Genomic DNA, 18,971 nt, shown 5'->3' on the forward strand with positions numbered 1-18,971 from the left:
TTCAGCCTTAGCTTTGAAAGAATGATTTAATCAGTTTCCGTATCTGTAAAGTAGCACTATTTTTGCATATAAAATTCAGATAAATATACCGTGGTTGAATGATCCCATGGGAGCTAATGTTTTGAAAGTAATATCAAACCTTACGCTTGGAAGCTGAAGCCAATCCCTTAACTGTTAAGAGGGTAAAGCGGATTATCCCATGTTCTGCCTCTGCAGTGTTTGGTGGTGACCACTGTTAGGGACAGTAGATGGACTTTGTATTTTACTCAAAATGTGCAAGAGAAGTAGTAGATCAGTCTATGTATTTTCCCTGATAGAAAGTGTGTTTTCCTGCTGAGCTTCAAAGCTGGACAGTTATTGGACTCTGAACCGTGCGGTCTGTCTTCAGTGCATACAGCTTGTTACTTAAGTGATTCCTTCTCTGATGTCTGCATGCAATTTTTTCCCACAGCCACACGAGCTCTTCCATGAAACAGTCAGAAGCCTCAGTTCTGACAGTGGCAGATTTGGCTGACCTTTTTACAGAGGAAACTGAAGAACTTGAGTAAAAACATTGGTTTGGCCTAATGAAATCAGAAAGTACCTGACCTAATAAGCACCGGTATATAAGCCACTTGATCTGTCATTCCTGTAAACATTATCTAACATTTGTCCATAACAGAGCTATTGGAAATCGAAAAGTCTTAATTGTTACTGTTTTATTCTGTGGTGAAGTTCTTAGCAGCACACACTTCTGATAGCACTGGAGAAAACTTGCACTTTGCACATTATACAAAAACATGGATTTTATTCCCAAAGAGCATTTGAGCTGGATGCTAAAACTGAGATCTTGGACCCTTGGTTGAGAGGATTTTTACCATCAGGTTTGATTGGCTAGTAGCTCAGTCTGAGAGCAAAACTATGTGGGTGGTTGGGTGGGAAAGGGAAGCAGAAAAACACAAATCTAATTTTTTTTACTGTATAAAGAATTGTTAGAAAGAATGACTGTAAATTAATGTTCTTCTAGAAAGGGCTTGTTAGCATTTAATGCAGAGTTACTGAACGTCTTATTGGTAACAGTTTAAATGACTAATCTTTACTAATAATTTGGATATTTGTATTAGGCTTTTAGATATTCATAAAGACTTGTGACAGTTAAAAATTTCATTGTTAATGCTTACTCACTGCAAAATGATGATAATTAAATTATGCTTTTTGTATGTGTGTTGGTCTGGTAATCAGTTAAATACTTGAACTTACTGTACATGTTTTCACTTATTCTTGAAGCCATGACTAATTTAGTGCTTTGTTTAAAAAAAACCAACCAAACGAAGTAATGCATTTGTTATGGAATTTTTACAAAATTAATTGGTTCAGCTGCTGCTGATCACTTTATAATAATTTGGTGCTTATGTACATTTTCTCAGCCTGATTTCTTTGTCTAGTTCTCCCCCTTAAAGATGCAGCAATCTAAGTATTCAAAATAGATGAGATTAAGGTAGGCAGTCTAATTATTAGGTACCTAGTCTAAGTTAGATAATCAGTGGAGAGAGATGAAACTTTTGTGAAACTTCATCCTTAGATATGTGAGATCACTCTACCCCATCTCTATTGACAGTAGAGAGTTTAGAAAACAAATCTAGGCTAACTTTTAGACTGCTGAAAGTAGGCAAGATAAATTCTAAGCCTTTTGGCATAGGTTATGGATACACATTTGCTTAACACCAGGTATTACAGAAGCAAGCTTAGTTACGCAGTTGGTGTTAGGCACAATTTTGTGTTTAGAGACTGGGCAAATGTATATGCATAAGCAACAGGATACTTCCCTCAAATTACAATATTTACTGTTTCAGTAGACAATGTTTTATGTATCTTTTAGAAATCTTACTTGAGGTTGAAATTGAGTCCTTTAAGAAATACCATCTTAGAATTTTTACTCTAATCATATCTGCTAAATAGATTTGCCATATAGTTATTGAGATTCTTGCGTTCTGTTTTCAGTCATACTACATTTGAGTTGCACTGTTTGGGTATTAAGTCTATCCGCATGGCAGACAAGTTTTCCACTGCTGACAACAAATGTGAATAGCATTTACATGAATAATATTGTATCAAGAAGGGGGGTTTTGGCATTTATAGTCTGTTGTCCTTCTGGACCGATTAGATACTTTGTTCTAAAGACTATTTGAGTAAATTCACAGACAATGTAGCTTTATTTCCCATATTTGTAATATGTATTAGTCTTATTTATACATTTTGTTTTGGAGATTACTGATTTTTTGCAGATTACAGTTTGCCTCAAGGGAAATAGAATAGACAGTACACTTTTTTTAAAATGAGATTTTGATCAAATAGTTTGCACAGAAACTGTGACATCTCCATCCTTGAACGTACTGGGAACTCAAATGACCCTGAGCAACCTGATCCAGCTTCAGAGTTGGCCCTACTGAGTGGTGTGTTGGACCAGATGACCTCCATGGATCCCTTCCAGCCTAAATTATTCTACAGTGTACTGCAGATCATGCTGTACAGACACTCCAGGAACTCTGAGGGCAGCAACAAACATTCCTGTTTCCTCATCGTCCTCAGAGAATTTTAATATTGTACAACATAATGTGACTGAACAAGGAGCTGCTGTTCACTCTGAGAAATGATATATCTATGTTAAAAACTGTGGAAGCACACTGTTTACACTCATAGCTCCCATTTTACATCACTAGATGTGGGAATGATAGTTGTCATGATTCCCACTAGATGTGGGAATGATAGTGAATGTGAAGACAGAGGAAGCAAACTGAAAAATACCTGCTAGGAGAGGTTTCCCAAGCTCTGCACAGTTTTGGCTTATTTATTTCAAGACAGTGATTTCATTGTTTATTTACAAAAATGTGGCTTTTGGATTCCTAACCAGAAGCATAGCTTCTCATCAAGCAGTGCATGAGTCTTTAGTCCTGACTTTTTTTTTTTTAATGCTACATAACAGCATGGAATGCCAGAGATCTGGTTCTAGGCGCTCTCCTGACTGCCCTGGAGCACCGGGACCTAGAGCTCTAGAGGTATAACATTAAAATGTGTATACTAGTTGTGTTAAAGCACCTCTTGAAGTTGGAAGGTTCAACCACTGGAGTATATAGCCTGTGTTAATAGTAAAATGGATTGTTTAAGTTTCACATAATATTAAGTACAGAGACTAAATTTAAAGAATTATTTTGAAAAAGAAACCAAATGGTAATTTACCACTTTTTGCCATTCTTTTCAACATTTAGTTTCTTTGACAAAGGTTTTCTTTCAGACATCTTAAGACACCTCATGAGGTGAACTCTTTTTTTTCTCTTCCCCCCCCCCCCCTTCCCTGCTAAGGGTGCGGCATGTACGTCTGCATCTCTCTTACCAAAGCACAGTAAGCCTGTTTTCACGATGCTGCCGTGATTTCACTATCAGGAGAACACTCTTTGAAAGATGGTATCTTAGCTGAGAACAAACTTTGCCCTATCATAATAGTTCCAATGTACTCATAGAAATGGCATTTTGCACAGAAGACAGAAATCTATACATACTGACTGCAGTGTTTGCATAATATTTGTGTGGACACACTCACAGTCATGTACCAGATTCTCATGTGTTCTCTCGCTAAAGCATGTAAACATGATCAGAGTTGACAGTATTGTTTATCCAGTGAAGTCAGTCCCTTTAAAAATGAGGCTCCAACTGATTCCAAAGAACTCAGTGCTGACCTTTCATCTCTTTCGGTTCCATGACAAATAACTTTGAGAGTTTTTTGACTGTAGTTGGTGAAGATTTCAGGATAGGTTTTTCTCCCTGTATATAAAAGTTCAGTGCCTTGTAGAACAGAAATGTCATCTTATTTAGGTATCTGTAAAAGCTTGATACAAATAGTAGACTTCCTTGAACCACACAATATGATAGTGTTGGAAACTAAGGAGTGGATTCCCTTAGGGTGTTAAATTGACCTCTGTGAATTTCACTGTGGATCTTTAAATGAGTTTGTAAGATAAAGTCCTCTTTGCTCTCTAAATCAGTCTATGCCAGGAAAAGGTTTTCATGTTAACCTGTTAGGTAACTTTTTAGCATACTAATGAAAGTCTGGGATACACTATAGTTTTCATGCAGGTCAGATACTACAAAAGGATATTTACCACATCTTCTCATGCATATTAAGGAACGGACTTAAGAGTTGATGATGCTTTTTGTGAGATAGGTCTTCCAAATCCACTTTTCTGCCAGTATCTGTAGATGTATTCAAGTTGTCTGCCAGCAGAGCACCCTCTACTTCAGAAGTAACTGTGCTTCAATATAAATCAGAAATAAAAATGTGTAGTTGTTTCTGGTTAAAACCATAATTAGACATACTTCTTCCTGTAAGATTCTGTCTAGATTAGTGGCTGAGGACCAGTTAACAACTCTCTACCACTGTCTTTGCTGACACAAACAGTGCTGTCCTCTTTCCATCCCTTTTTGCAATCCTTATGACTACATTATATTTTCCAGGAGTCACAGAATTATTTGTTTAATTAGCAACTGTGCTTCAGTTAAATTCAGAATCACACAATTGTGTAGGTTGGAAAGGACCTTTCAGATCATCAAGTCCAACCGTAAACCTAACACTACCCTGACCACCATTGTACCATGTCCATAGGCACCTCATCCAAACATCTTTTAAATACCTCCAGGGATGGCAACTCAACCACTTCCCTGGGCAGCCTCTTCCAATACTTGATGACCCTTTCAGTGAAGTAAAATTTCCCAATATCCAATCTAAACCTCCCCTGGTGCAACTTAAGGCCATTTCCTCTTGTCCTATCACTTGTTACCTGGGAGAAGAGACTGACCCCCACCTCTCTACAGCCTCCTTTCAGGCAGTTGTAGAGAGCGATAAGGTCTCCCCTCAGCCTCCTTTTCTCCAGGCTAAACAACCCCAGCTCCCTCAGCCACTCCTCATCAGACTTCTGCTCCAGACTCTTCACCAGCTTCGTTGCCCTTCTCTGGACACACTCCAGCACCTCAATGTCTCTCTTGTAGTGAGGGGCCCAAAACTGAACACAGTATTTGAGGTGCAGCCTCACCAGGGCCGAGTACAAGGGCACGATCACTTCCCTACTCCTGGCCACACTATTTTTGATACAGGCCAGGATGCCATTGGCTTTCCTGTCCACCTGGGCACACTGCTGGCTCATATTCAGGCGGCTGTCAACCAACACCCCCAGGTCCTTTTCTGCCTGGCAGCTTTCCAGCCACTCTTCCCCAAGCCTGTAGTGTTGCATGGGGTTGCTGTGGCCCAAGTGCAGGACCCAGCACTCAGCCTTGTTGAACCTCACACAACTGGCCCCAGCCCATCGATCCAGCCTGTCCAGATCCCTCTGTAGACCCTTCCTACCCTCAAGCAGATCAGCACTCCTGCACAACTTGGTGTCCTGTGCAAACTTAAATTGGAGGGGGAAAAGTCTGTATTGATCAATCTTGCATTGACCAATGTAAGAAAAATTAACCTTGACATTTATTGCTCCCCCGAGGTAAGGAATTAGATGAGTTTCTAAAGGAAAATCTAAGTTTTTTTCTATGGAGCCTGTTTCTGAAGCTTAATCTGAAGACTTACTGCTTAAAGTCTGTATGATAAGCTTTTCTACAGACTGAAAGGCTAGTTGCAAAGCCACTGTGCCTGTGCTTTTCTTCCTTTTTTGGTTGCCTGAAACAAGTACGGTCTTTACGAGATTATATACTATAAACGTAGATTAAAGGAATTTCATAATGGAGAAGAAAGGAGGTCCAAGACATCCTTGTCTCTCCCTCTCTCTGTCTGTGCGTCTCCCTTTCTCTGTGTCTGTCATCCCATCCCACCCCGCACCCTCCACCCATCCCTAGCTTGTCAGTTTGTTACAAAGAATGTTTGTGTTTGGTCAGTGGAAGTCAAGTAAAAGAGTCATAATCCATAAAATGCCTACAGTAAAACTAGCTTATTGTGCCAGAGGAAAAGTGTCAGGGGTAAAGGGAGTTTTAGCCTGGTATAAATTCTTTTTTGTACCTGTAATGTCTTAATTTACCCTTATTCTTAGCCACTGTAGAAGCAGATGTTGAATTTCAGTCTGTTAACTTCTGTATTTATGGTTTTATATTGTACAGCTGACATATAAAAAGACCTGGTAATCTAATTAGTGAGCAATCAGTGAGGCTTACAAGTTTTTAGTTGTAAAGTCTATAGGTTTTGGATTCATAAGTGCATGTGCATTCCACTATTATTTTTGTGTAATTTCCAAACATTCCTATATTGGGCTGTGGAACAATAATTCCTGGGAATGCCTCTTCTATTGCCCCTTTGGCAGCCCGGGCCCTGCGAATGGGAAATCTTGGTTGCAAAAAGTTTCTGATCTCCTGTTTGTTAACATAAAGGCCATTTCCTGCTCACAAAAGGACATTTGCTCACAAAATGACAAATAATGATACTAATTCTTCCTTCTCCCATTTAAATTAATGCACATTATATTATAAGAATGTATTCAGCAGCTGCAAGCAGCGGACTTGGTTTCTATTCCAGCTTCTCCCAGCATATTGGAAAATAAACCAAAGTAGTACAGGTGTAAAGCTAACAGCTCCTTCCTGCAGTGTTTTCTTTGATATGGGGCACTTTTAAAATGTACACACTATTCTGCAGCAAATATACCTAAATATGACATAAGATCTTCCATAGTGTACTACCATTCTCTTAAATGCACGCTACCTTCACAGCGCTAACCTTCAAATACCACAGAGAGCATGCTGTGTGTCTGGTCCACACAGGAAGGGGACCAGCAGCGTGGAAGGGACATACATGTGTTTTTTCTCTTCTAGTCTTCTACGAAGTCTTAGTAAAGCAATGTGGGACTTTGTGGAAATGATTATACTGTGCTAACTGCTGCCACCATTGTTAGGTCTTGAAAGCAGATCTGATGAAAAGACATTCTGTCATACAGCTCCTCTTAACAGAGGTAGAAAGCCCAGAGCATTTCACCACCAGCCAGAAAAGATGGAAGGGGTATCTCCAAGTCCCGGTGATCCATTCATATCTGCTGCTGCTGTTGCACATGCTGTAGCAGAGCTAGAACCTACACTGGATGGAGTTGGAGAGGATGGGGAGGAGGTTGGGGGGAAAATTTGAGGAATAGTTGTAAAACCTTCCTCTAAGTGCCCTTCTGCTGATTTTCCTGCGGGAGGAATGAGTCACCAATACGAACAATGAATAAACAAAGGGCGAAAGATCGTAAGTGTAACCGATTCATTGGAGCTTAATGTTTATCTAAATGCAGTGGCACATTTTTGTGTGTTTGTGATTTAATAGTATAGTCATTTTCTTACTGAAATCTTGGGATATGAATATACAGGGCTTTGCAGTGGCTGAGCAAACAGGAATACTGAAAAGTTTTACCCCTGTGATACATGTTTTAACGTGCACCTAAGAAAAGTCATAGGACTCCCTAGCCAAATTTATGCTGTGGATTTGTGAAGGATAACAGTTCAAACTCGTATGATATAAATTTATAGACCTCCCTGAAACAAACTGACAAGTTTTGCTTAATAAAGGAAAGGTAACTAATCACTTCTGCTGTAAATGCACAAGTGTCTCTGAAGGGGCGAGACAGTGGACTTTGTAATTGCCACTTGGGAAATTTTGCGCCTAGCGAACTTCCATGTCAGCAGAGGGGATGAAAGGCAATAAGCCTAGACCAGTCCTGTTGTGCAGGGAAACAGAGTGCTGAGAAGTCCTGCCAAAGGTTTGAGCCTGCTATGGCAGAAGAGGGCCATGTCATAGATATTTCTGGGGAATCTCCCCTTTTGCATACTGTAATAGTTGGGCATCTCGTAAGCATAGATTTTCTGTAAAGTTTCTACAATTCTTAACATATGCTTCCTTCATCAGCAACCTACTACTATTCAACTATACCTACTACTTTCTGGTTTCCCTGTGGAGCATGTATTTCTTTTTTATTACTGATTCTTAACAAAGGTGGGTGCCTCTGAATCATTTACAGCTCTCGTTAAAAGCCTCCAAAGTAGAATTGAAGGACATAAAACACCAAAGGGGTAGACAAAGTGAATGAAGTGAGGGAGGTTCTACTTCTGCCTAGTAAAGGGCACACTATGCTGCTGCTGTAGCACAAGAGAAGGATGTCCGAGTAGGGGTCCCGTCCTGTCCTAGGGGAATCTATTCTAAAATAGGTAGAAAAGGCTTTCTGAGTAGCCTTGGTCTCCACTGACTCTGCACTTTGGGAATCCTGTTGTTGGGCATAGGACACCATTTAGTCATTTTTTCAGGCACTTGATTCGGTGGAGAGGTTTTAAAGCCCAAAACCATGACCCTGGACTTAAAGTCTTGAGGGATTCTTTCACCTTCCACTGAACTGAAAAAAACCCCACCTTTTACTCCCACCACAGAAAGCACTTGGAAGGGCAAAGATACAGAGAGGTCTTCAGAGATACCCTGACTTTGAACTGCAGAGGGAAGTTTGATACTGACTGTGCTTTGCAACGTGTTGTTTGCTGGTTTACTGGCTGCTGCTGCGCCGCTTTCTTTACCTTCAGCAGATGATGCTGACATGGAGAGGGCAAGTTATGTATTTTTCTTGAAGAAAATACCATCATTGATCATTGAAAAAGGATATTTCCACTGTTGCTATAGGAGCACCTATAGCAACACAGAAACCCTGTGAGCCAGGTTCTTAACATATGCTGGTCTAATTGTCAGCTTTAAAACTTAATCTTAAATCAGAATCTATCATAGCCAAGTAATAACAGAAGGCAGTACTTCCTTGGTGACATACTGATGTACAGCGGGACATAAATAATTTTAGATAGTACCAAAACAAAGCTTCTTTCATAACCTCTGAATTAGTTTTCTACTATAACTTTGTTGCTTACAAAAAGATAGCTAGAGCCTTTGTAATGTTTTAAATCTAAATAGATACAGATTTTAAAATAAAACAGTCAGTTGCCTTAGTGTCAGCTGTGCCAGTTCCTCATTTATTCATGTTATTATTTGGTTACTATAATAATGTTAAATTTAAAAATCATTTGCAAATTACTCCTGAGATAGATCTTTGAATTACATTTAAATTTGTAATTTTTTCAAATATTGTTTTAGTAATCAAATTACTATAAAGTCTATAAATTACCCACTTTTTGATAGAAAATGTTTTCTTTTATATAAATACATATTAACAAATACTTTTTCAGGTGTTTGCAAGCAATTGAATGTCCTATAATTTAATTATAGATTTCAGGCTGGAAACAGAGAGTAATTGAATTGTTCTAGTAACAGAATGGTGAAACTAATCAGCTTTTGCAGTGGCAACTTAATGACTTTTAGAAAGCAAACCATGGGAGAGAAAAGAGCAGTTTTCAATCGTGTTTCAAACTGCACTTCCTAGATGATAAACCAAGAAAGAGTATTTTGATTACCTGGTCTGTTTCCTTGCGTTATATTATATAGACATTGTAATTTCAATGAAATAATTTATCTAGAAAGTAGCAAAACTAAACTGTTGTTTGAAGATTACCAGGGATGGATAAATGTACAACTTAACGTTCCCTTGGTCTCTGAGTAACTTAACGTTCCTGTCAATAGCCTTTCTTTTGCATTCGCAGTTTGCTGTCTCTTAAGGTTTGCAGCGATTTCAAAGTCTTTGTGAACACAAATTTTTGTCTTATATTATCCTGCTACTGAAATAATACCGATTGTTGTAATAGTCATTAAATATTCTCTTCTTTCTGTCTTTCTGGTTTGTGGAAAAATAGCTGGTGCTTCTTCTGAGAGAGAGTGCTTAATAATTTGTGTTCCTCATCGTTTTCCTCAGTATGTCACTGAATTGTCTGATAGATGTTACCTGTTAAATAGTATCAGTCAATAGGAATGCTCTGCATGTGTAAATAATTGTTATTTAAAACTACAACTACAATATGTGCAGAAGCCTAGGGGCCCATAATTATTCTTCTCAATGTGGTTGGTTGAACCCAGCTCCCAAACTGCCGCCTTCTGGAAAGAGCTAACGCTTCCCTGCAGCACTTCTGCGCTGCAGTCTCCTGCCCCATAGGCTGGGCCTGTGACACCTCCTCGACAAAGTCATCTGTCAGATCAGCTGTATCGTGTTCTCCTTCCTAGAACTGTAAATCAGTCCTGGTCAATCCCAGTATACAAAGAATTATTTTTAATACTGTAGTGTAATTAGGAGTCCTCTTTGGCCCACTGCTGTATTGCAGTTCATGTGTTACTGTTTCTAATTCCTTTTAACATTTTAAAAAATTAATAAAAAAATAAAAATTTGTTCAGTTAGTTATACCTAGATAGAACCTAAAGAATGAAGAAAATAGGTGATATGTTTCCAAAAACCCCCAGCTTTATGACAAAGCATGAGAAATTATATTGACACTAAGGTATCTTAACTTAGTATTAAGTCAGCACTCCGGCACCTCCTTATTTTTCTGGGCACTGTACAAGTGCCTGGGATACAATCCAAAGCCCAAATCCAAAATGGGAGATTTTTCTATGGAGTTAAATGGTCTGTGGACCAGTTACGCAGGGAGAGATAACCTGCAACCAAAACACACAGAAGCTGCGAAGGACGTGGGGGTGGTGAAGGGGCTTGCCCAAAGCCAGACTCTGGCAGAGAGGAGACGGGGGCCCCGCGTGCGCCCGCCCGAGCCCGCAGGCAGCCAGCACCGGCACGCTTCTGTGCGGATGCCCGCATCGCACAAAGCTGCTGGGACGGTAAGCGTCGGAGCCATTCAGCACAAGCTGTCGCGCACGGTGCCCGACGGCACCCAACGGGATCCCGCTCCTGCCGTTAGCGTGGTATTGTGTATTGGTGCAACTCCACAAAGGCTCTTGGGACTTGCTGGGCTGTTCCTTGCAACGCTCCCCGTTCCCGAGTGTCTTGCGAAGGCAGAGCAAGATTGGCTTCCACGGCCCCCACGCCTCGGCTGACAGCGTGCAACAGCTGTCCTGCACTGAGCAGCCAGGCAGTCTTCCTCAAGAGATGCCAGTTCTAGCAATAATGTGGAATAATGTGACCTTGGAAAAAAACACCACATCTATTAACAGACCAGAGCATTTTATGACCTGATATGCTGAAATACTGATGCTGTAAATAGGCAGGAGATGAAGTTTTTCTATCAAAAGGCAGTACACCAACCAAAAATGCTGCACACATTGATCAAGGTTTTTACAGATCTGTTATACTCTGGAATGAACAAAGTGTCAAGTACGTTAGAGGAAGGCACCAAGGCTCTCTGGGGTCCAGTTATTAAAAGATGATCTCGTAGAAAGTCCATGGTGGGGTCTCATTGAATCAAAAGGAAAATAGCTGGTGTGAGTGACATACAGACTTTCAATAAGATGTGTTATGATGACGCTATCTTACGACATCACCTGTCCCAGCACTTGTGCTAAGGAAGTGGGGGGGGGTTCTTTTGGTCTATTTTTTTAATGGTTTTCCACCTTGCTGGAGAGAAATCTCTTAAATACTGTAATATAATGTACATGGTGAGAAATGAAAGGTAGGATTTCAATGGAATCACCCTGAAAACATCTATTTCATATTGAAGTTTCGCTGCGGAGGAGTCGGAGGAGCCCCCTGGCTTTGGGAGCCTTGCTGGCCAGACCGCGGGCAGGTGGGGAGGTGTTACTGGCAAGCGTACGACTGAAGGCTGAGAAGGAACCTGGGCAGTGGCTCCCTCCTGGCTGCTCGTGCCAGGGATGCTCCCCGTGCCCATTCCACAACCCACTGCAGGGGGCCGCTGGCTTGAGGAAACGTGGGTGCACGCTGGTGATGGCTGGGAGCCGTAATCCTCATCCAGGGAGGCGGAGAACAGGGCGGGGTGAAGTAGAACCACGATGAGAGAAGTGGGAGTGCATGGGTAACGCTTTGGGGGGCAACTTTTTCCTCCTAACACACACAAAAAAACCAGAAATTATTGCTACATCCGGTTTCCCTTCGCTTAGCTATCCCTGGTATCCTGACTAAGGAAGATGGTGTGTTAACAGAACAAAAGGTGTTGGGTGTTCGTATGGCAAGGGAAACGGGAAAATCTGGACTTCCGACAGAGCTAAAAGCTAAACAGAAGTCACAGCTGGAGGGAAAGGTCAAAAGTTAAGGTGTGCCGCTGGCCATTTCCAACGAGATGTTTAAACAAGTTGGTTCCTTTGGGTAAGTTTCAGTATCTGGGGACATGGTTTGCTGTCAGTCAGTCCACTGTAAATCTGGAGCTTTACGGAGGTTTTCTGTGCTCCTGCCAGTGCAACTGAGAGTGAGCTTTGGCTCTGGTTACATCCATCTAGAGCAAGCTGCAGCTTGCCTTATCCACAGAAGAATTCCTGTTGACTTCATAAGGTTTTGCATGAGTTGGGACATCTGGATTTGGTACAGTAATACTTAACATTGGGATGTTGCTGTAAACACTAGGATGTTTACAGAAATGAGAGACGAATCAGACCCCTGCTAACTATTTCACGGGAGCATAGGGTTTCTTCCAAGAAAAACATCTGAGCACTCTAGGGCAGCATCTGCTCCCAGTATTCTCTTCTGCAGGAAAACCTACATTCAGGAAGATTAAAATTAGCTTCCCTGGATTCCTGCATAAAACTGTCAGCTTGAGAATCGCCTCTGTCTCGCAATTGCTAATTGCACTAATTCCCTTAAGTGTCAGTGAAACTGTAATGGGCGCGGAGCAGCTGGCTCCCATCCCTTGGGAGTTCCAGGCTCAGTCTACCCCGAGCCAGGGCATGCATCATTTGATAATGAACCGCTCGGCCTCTGTTCCAAGTGAACAGGGAGTGAGCTACTAGGAAAACTGAGGATGAAGATGGTGAATACTGAGAAAGGGAGAGCAGTCTTTTAGATACCCTTCCCTTGTACCCGAGTCTAAACTTTGGAGACTTTCTGAGTTAGATACACTGTATGGTTGCATTGCTGTTCCTCAGTTAGACCCCTTCTTAAATACAAATCGTCCATTCACAGCAGAAACTGATTTAGCCTATTTTTCTACCTCCTGCAGCTCACAATCCACTCCAGAATGTAAATTTAAAACACATAGCCACCGTGACAATTTGGAAGACAATTAATACATAAAAGCCTTCATGAGCTGCTTCAGTTACGGTAAGAACTGGTCATAAAGCGGCAGGAACTCACCGCCTGCAATGTGGCAAAAGCGTTTGCAGGTCTCTGTGCCAGAGGTTAGCTGGCAGCGAGAGGGAACTGCTGCTGCTGAGGTGGAATTAACTGGCTGCAGCTTACGTGGACTGGTCAAGCTGATGCGAAGCTGGTGACTCACTGGTAAACAGAGCTGGGGCTCTCCCTGCACAAATCCTGCAAGCATAAGAAAGAATCTTCCCTTCATTTTGCAAAATACCAGAGGTTTTATAAGCAATTGCAAAGGTTGTATAGAAAACACAAGGCTTGCCTCACCCTGGCTGGTATAATTAAACTGCTCCCTGACGTGATTGCCTTCTCAGGATCTTAGCACCAGCCTCGGGCCTGAGATGTTGCTGGAGCTCTGTCCCTTGTCTACCAGAGGGGGAAGGACAGTAGTACTTGCGAACGCTGTTTTCAGCAACCCTACCGGCATGGTTTCACTTGGTCGGGAACTGAGCCCCAGCAGATGAGTTGCATTCCAGTAAAAATCTCCTGTGGCTGGAGATCGTCTCTTCCACATCACCAACTGGATTTGCCGTAACAGCAATGTGAAGCTGAGTATCATCTGTCTATTGCTAACGCAATACTCTCTATTTCCTTGTTACTTTTCCTAGAGACTTCATATATACACTAAAGGAGGGGAAAGACACAGCAGGACCTTCCTCTACCAGATCAGTTTTCAGCTTGGGGGCTGCTCTTCCCGCATTGCAAACAGGAGGAGAGTACTCCAGCCTTCGAAACGTCTGGACGTCACCGCTCCAGGGCTTCTCAGATCAGGCCCTCTGGTACTCGGCTGTGAGCTGCCTTGCTGCCAGTTCACCTCTAAAACAGGGTGAGCTGGGCATGGGGAGAGGGATTTCAGGGCCGTTGCGTTCCGATGTGGAGTGGTGCCAAGCCATCGTTTGGTGTCAGAGTAGACACCTCCAGAGCCTTCTGGTTCCAGTGGCCTTACTGGGCAATTCCTTTCAATTAGTGTCTCATACTGAGGGGTAGGAATGTCTCCTCGGTACCCCAGTCTGTGATAGACATTGCACTCCTCCCTCCCCCATCCAAAGCTGTAAGGGCTTACAAGCTTTCTGGGTCTCTTGGTATCTATGCGTGTACCTAAGACAGACTTTGCACTGAAAATGGCTGTGTAAGCTGCTGCACGCTACCTTCAGCACCAAGAGAGGTATTACAAGGAAGGACCTGAAAAATAAGCTACACTTGCCCTAATGTGAACTCCACATTAGGATTTGTTCCTTACACCATTTGCTAAGATCTGAGCAGAAGGGTCCTGCATCTGACGGGGAAAAACCAAGGATGTTCCTTTCCATTCCTGTCTCCTTTCTGGGGACAGTCTGTCCCTGTGCTAGGCACAGATGTGAGGGAAGAGGTGCTCCAACTCTAGCACACAAGACATAAACATTCTGCAGCTCCATGAGCCAATTTCCAGTTCCCCAGAATCTATATTTAGGAGTGCTAATGAAACTGGAAATAAACACCTTGGGTTACGTTTAACAGATGATTTTTTTTTTCTTTATCCTTTAACCATTTCTCAGGTTGCTGCACTTGTTCCCTTATTTGAATTCCAGTGCCACGCGACAGCTGAGCCGTGCCTTGCTCAGCTGCTGGTCTCAACCTTAACTTAACTCTGCCCTGTGGCTGTGAGGCCCCTTGGTAACCTCAAAGAAAGGAACCTGGGACATTACTAATACTGGAGCATAGGGTAGGCTTGGTTTCTTGCTCAGCCTTCACTCAGACTGCTGTTCTTCTCAAGAAGGGATTGGCATCGGAGAGGTTTGCGTTGCTACTGTTTAATGTGATACCATTTATCAAGGAACTTACTTGCAGGTGGGTGGCTTGGGTAAGGAAAAAGAAGACATCGGGCCCTAAAAGTTGCTTAAATTATTTCTCAGAGAAAGTTTTTCAGGCTTGCACTGTATTTCACAACTTAAAAATTGGCCTATGTTAAAGAAAAGAGATAAAGTAACAGAATTGTTTTAACGATGGAAGTCGTTTGCTGTGATGTATAAAAGTTTTATCGTATCTCTGTTGCTACCAGTGGAAAAGGTGCTGGGCTGGTTACTGATTTTGGTGACCATTAACCACCCTGGTGTGACAAGGTGTGAAGCAGTAACTACTGTTTTTCTGGCATATTGTTTCAGTGATCTCGGAGTTCGGGAACTGCTAAATCAGTTCAGAGTACGATAAGATTTCAGGAAGATGCTCTGAGTCTCCCACTCAAGCAACCAGGGATGAGGGATGAAAGCTTTCAAACCAAGCTTTGTCCTGCGAGACGTTAATTCTTGCTGCATTAGTGTCCTTGAATGGCAAGGACTGCCAAGAGGTTGGCAAGAGACCCAAGGAAACATCCCTAGGAACTGCCGACTGCTCTCCTCGAGGGGTGCATGCTACCCCAGCGCTGAGGGCCAGGCACGTACAGATTTTAAATACCTTTTACCTATGCAGAACAATACAGAACGCTTCGTGAAAGTCCACGCTTTCAAGAGGTTGATCAAAATGTGATCCAAAGGAAGAATTCTTTTGCAAAAACCTGTATATGAGCTGGACTTTTACTATACTACATACAGCACCACACATAATTAGGGGCTTATAAGGTGTAACCGGTAAGTTGAGAACAGAGTTGTTACTCCACTCCTGGTCCTATAGCTGACCTAGGACTTCTAGGCAAAACACACTTCACATACACTATCTAGTTTCTGTAAAAGTTTTCTCGAGTCATTTTTCCGTTGAGAGTGCTAGTCTAAATGCCTCACGTATCGCAGGGGCCAAGTTCTTTACTTCACGATGCATCATGACATCTCTGGGAAAGCTGCAGTGAGTGGCAGGGTGCATCCCAGGGAAGAAAACACAGCTTACAGAATACAGTGGAAGCATGACAGGTCTGAAGGAAAATGTGTCCGAGGCACTCTGGCCGCTTACTCGAGCACAATTCTATGCCAAACTGACTTGAAATAAAACATTTTCATTCTTAAACATCAAAATGTTTATTTTTTCAACATTTTTGAATCATAGTTTTCAGAAACCTTCCATTTTATAGAGGAGTTACTATTTCCTATTCAGGATGAGAATAAAGATCAAAGTATTAGGAAATTATGAAAAATGGACATTCTGACTTTTTTTTTCCTTAGCTGTACTTATTTCATTGTATTTTTTGTAACTGAGCCTCAGAGTAGTTGTATTTCCACATAATTTTCAATCCAGCAATCTTTTCTTGATCTTTAGGTAGAAGGGGTTTTGTTAATTCTGAATTAGGATTTAATATGAGGAAGAATCAAAGCAAATTAGGCTGCATAAACTCCATGGTTAATTTTAATGTTTATACAGAAATCAGTGAAACCCTTGTCTGTTCCAAGGACCTGACTGAGGTGGAGATTCCAAGTACCTTTTTTCTGAAAAAGAATCCTCCAATTCTAGTAAATACTTGTCCACATTAAACAAATAGGGTATTTTTATGCCTTCAACTGTGAGTTTTTTCCTTGTAATCAGTATAATTCCATTTGATCTCAGTGACAATTACATATTCCTGTCGTCAGGCTCACTGTAATAATGTAAAACCTCCTGAATTTTGACAGACAGATAATGCTAGACTATGGGCGTCGCTGAAATCATGGGGGAACTGCCCCTGCAGTACAGTGGGCTCTCTAGAATTTAATCTGAATTCAGATGTCTCACGAGGCATCTTTGTGTCAAAAGAAAGAGCAGAAATGATACACCATTTTCTCTTTAATTCTTTCTAACTTTTCCCCCCCTTTCAGTAGCAAAGGAAAGGAAAATTGGCAGTGGTAGTGCAAAGAGAAAACTCCAGGCTGTCAACGTGGTGGAGGACCTGAAGACATTTTTGTTCTGTTAGAACAAAAATGATAAAACAGCATCCATCCCATCACTTTCCTAGTTCAGCTGCAAACCTCTTCAGCTTAATGTTGTCTGATCTTCCCAAGGACTTCACGTGACACAATGAGACCTGTTTCTCGCCTGGCATAAATCAGCAGAGGCCCAGAGAAGTCAGATGAGGAAGATCTTCCCTAATGGCTCTTTCCAGAATCGATGATGAGAGGTTATTCCTCTCGTTCAGTCATCGGTTTCTGAAGCATTGAGGAGGAACCAGCAGGCTTTTGTCACTGTCCCCTCCACCAGTCGCTGGGAATCCTACCTCATTCACTGTGAATTTTGATGGATAGCATGTTAAAAAACCCCCACGTGTCTTCAAATACAGGAGAGGTTGCAATGAAACCTTAGTACTGTTGTTGTTCTGTTAATATTTCTAAAGGAGTAAAGGTTTGCTCTGCGATTCGTGCACTTGAATATTTCATGTCTTTTTTCTCTTACTTTCATATAAACAGATAAAATCTTTACATCCTGTATCCCAAGTGATACAAAACTATGTATAAGGCTCAGTTTGTCATGTGAGAATCCTTTTTTGTCATATCTACTTTAATTTTTCAGTAAGAGCAAAATTAAGATGTGACGGTGAGTAAGACTTCTATTTTCCCACTTGACTGTGTGTTTTGTTGAGTTGTGAGAGACTTGCATTCCTATTTGTTGACCGCCTACAGTCAACAGTGTACAGTGACTTATATTTCAGGATTCAAGAAGATATAATGTGGAAAAGAACAGGAATATGGTAAAACCCGACTGTTCTTTGCATGTATTTTGCTGGAGCTGGATAGTAAACACCCATGGTGTTTACCGTCTCTACATGGTGTTTACTATCATGCTTTGAGCTCTTACCTAGTGCTGGGCAATTTATTATTCTCTCAGCCCATTAAGAAAACATAGTTGAAAAATGAAATTTTGTGTGGTAAGAAGGGGGGCAGAAGCTATACACAACTTGAGGTTGAATTTTGCAATGTGCTCCAGCCAAAACAGGAGAGCAGAATTATGAAAATACTGAAATATTTTGATTTGACTAAAATGTCAAAGACTTGTTTCATGTTGGAAAAGTAAAATATTATTCCAATGCCTTCAGAAAGAAATATGTTAGTTGGCTTTAAAATCTCATTTCCCATTTTGCAATTAACCTAAGGGAAAAAGTGAACATTTGAATTGATTCAAAATGTTCTTGTTTGTTGGTCTGCCTGTTTTATCAGAGATAAAAATCCATTTCATTTCTATCCAAACAATTTTTTTGGTTGTTTTCTTTCTTAAGTTTGGCAATTGATTCCAAAAAGTCTTTATTTGCCTAAACATGCTGACAACATTTAAGTTATTGGAAATGTCATCTGTTATGCAAGACAACTGTGTTTTGCAGCATAAATCAAACAGTAAAAGATGAGCAAGGTGCATACTGGACCTCCCTAAATCAAGCTCAGAGGATTTTATTATGGCTGCCTTCCAGCTCAGATGATCCAGGCAGACGATTAGACACGAGAGATTTGCCCCTCACGATTCAACAGCAAAACTCTGCAAGAAAAAACCTCAGTGCTTCTGCCTGCATTACTCCAGAGCTGTGTACAGAGCCTAAATGGGTGCTCTACTCAGCTACCAAAGAAATTCTGGGTAAGTGGGGATATAAATCTCCTACTTGGCGTTCTCCATCAGTGCAGCTCCTAGCCATCAACTGGGCATCCTGGGGTCTGCAAGCCAGAGTTCTCCACGCCGTGGTTGAGAGTTTGATTCTAAGAAAAGACCCAAGCCCCTATTTTGAGATTTTGGACCTATGTTCTTTCTGCTGTAGTGCATAGCTAAAAATAATAGCTTCTTGTTTATTTTATTCTTTAGAAAGGAAATGCTCTGTTTCAGAGCCTGGAATATGTGTATATAAGGTAATGACCTTCTAGCTATAAAATGAGCTGATGCTAGCACATAACAAGC

The 18,971-nt window shown here is 41.4% G+C and overlaps 1 protein-coding gene and 1 long non-coding RNA gene across 2 annotated transcripts in view; both read left to right on the forward strand.

Annotated features, from left to right (window-relative positions):
- The window catches only part of SHPRH (SNF2 histone linker PHD RING helicase), a 57,833-nt gene extending 55,119 nt beyond the window's left edge, over positions 1–2,714 (forward strand). The window contains exon 30 of the mRNA XM_075499054.1: positions 452–2,714. Within this exon, the coding sequence (XP_075355169.1) occupies positions 452–548 (97 nt within the window). The 3' untranslated portion in view covers positions 549–2,714. The remainder of the gene's footprint in view (positions 1–451) is intronic.
- An 11,172-nt stretch (positions 2,715–13,886) lies between these two features.
- Positions 13,887–18,213, forward strand: LOC142408482 (uncharacterized). Its single transcript, XR_012775304.1, has 3 exons — positions 13,887–13,986; positions 14,696–14,933; positions 15,302–18,213. It is a non-coding gene; the product is annotated as an uncharacterized LOC142408482 (long non-coding RNA).
- Positions 18,214–18,971: the final 758 nt, after the last annotated feature.

The sequence above is a fragment of the Mycteria americana genome, chromosome 3 (assembly GCF_035582795.1).
Source record: "Mycteria americana isolate JAX WOST 10 ecotype Jacksonville Zoo and Gardens chromosome 3, USCA_MyAme_1.0, whole genome shotgun sequence".
In the NCBI taxonomy this organism is placed as follows: Eukaryota; Metazoa; Chordata; class Aves; order Ciconiiformes; family Ciconiidae; genus Mycteria; species Mycteria americana.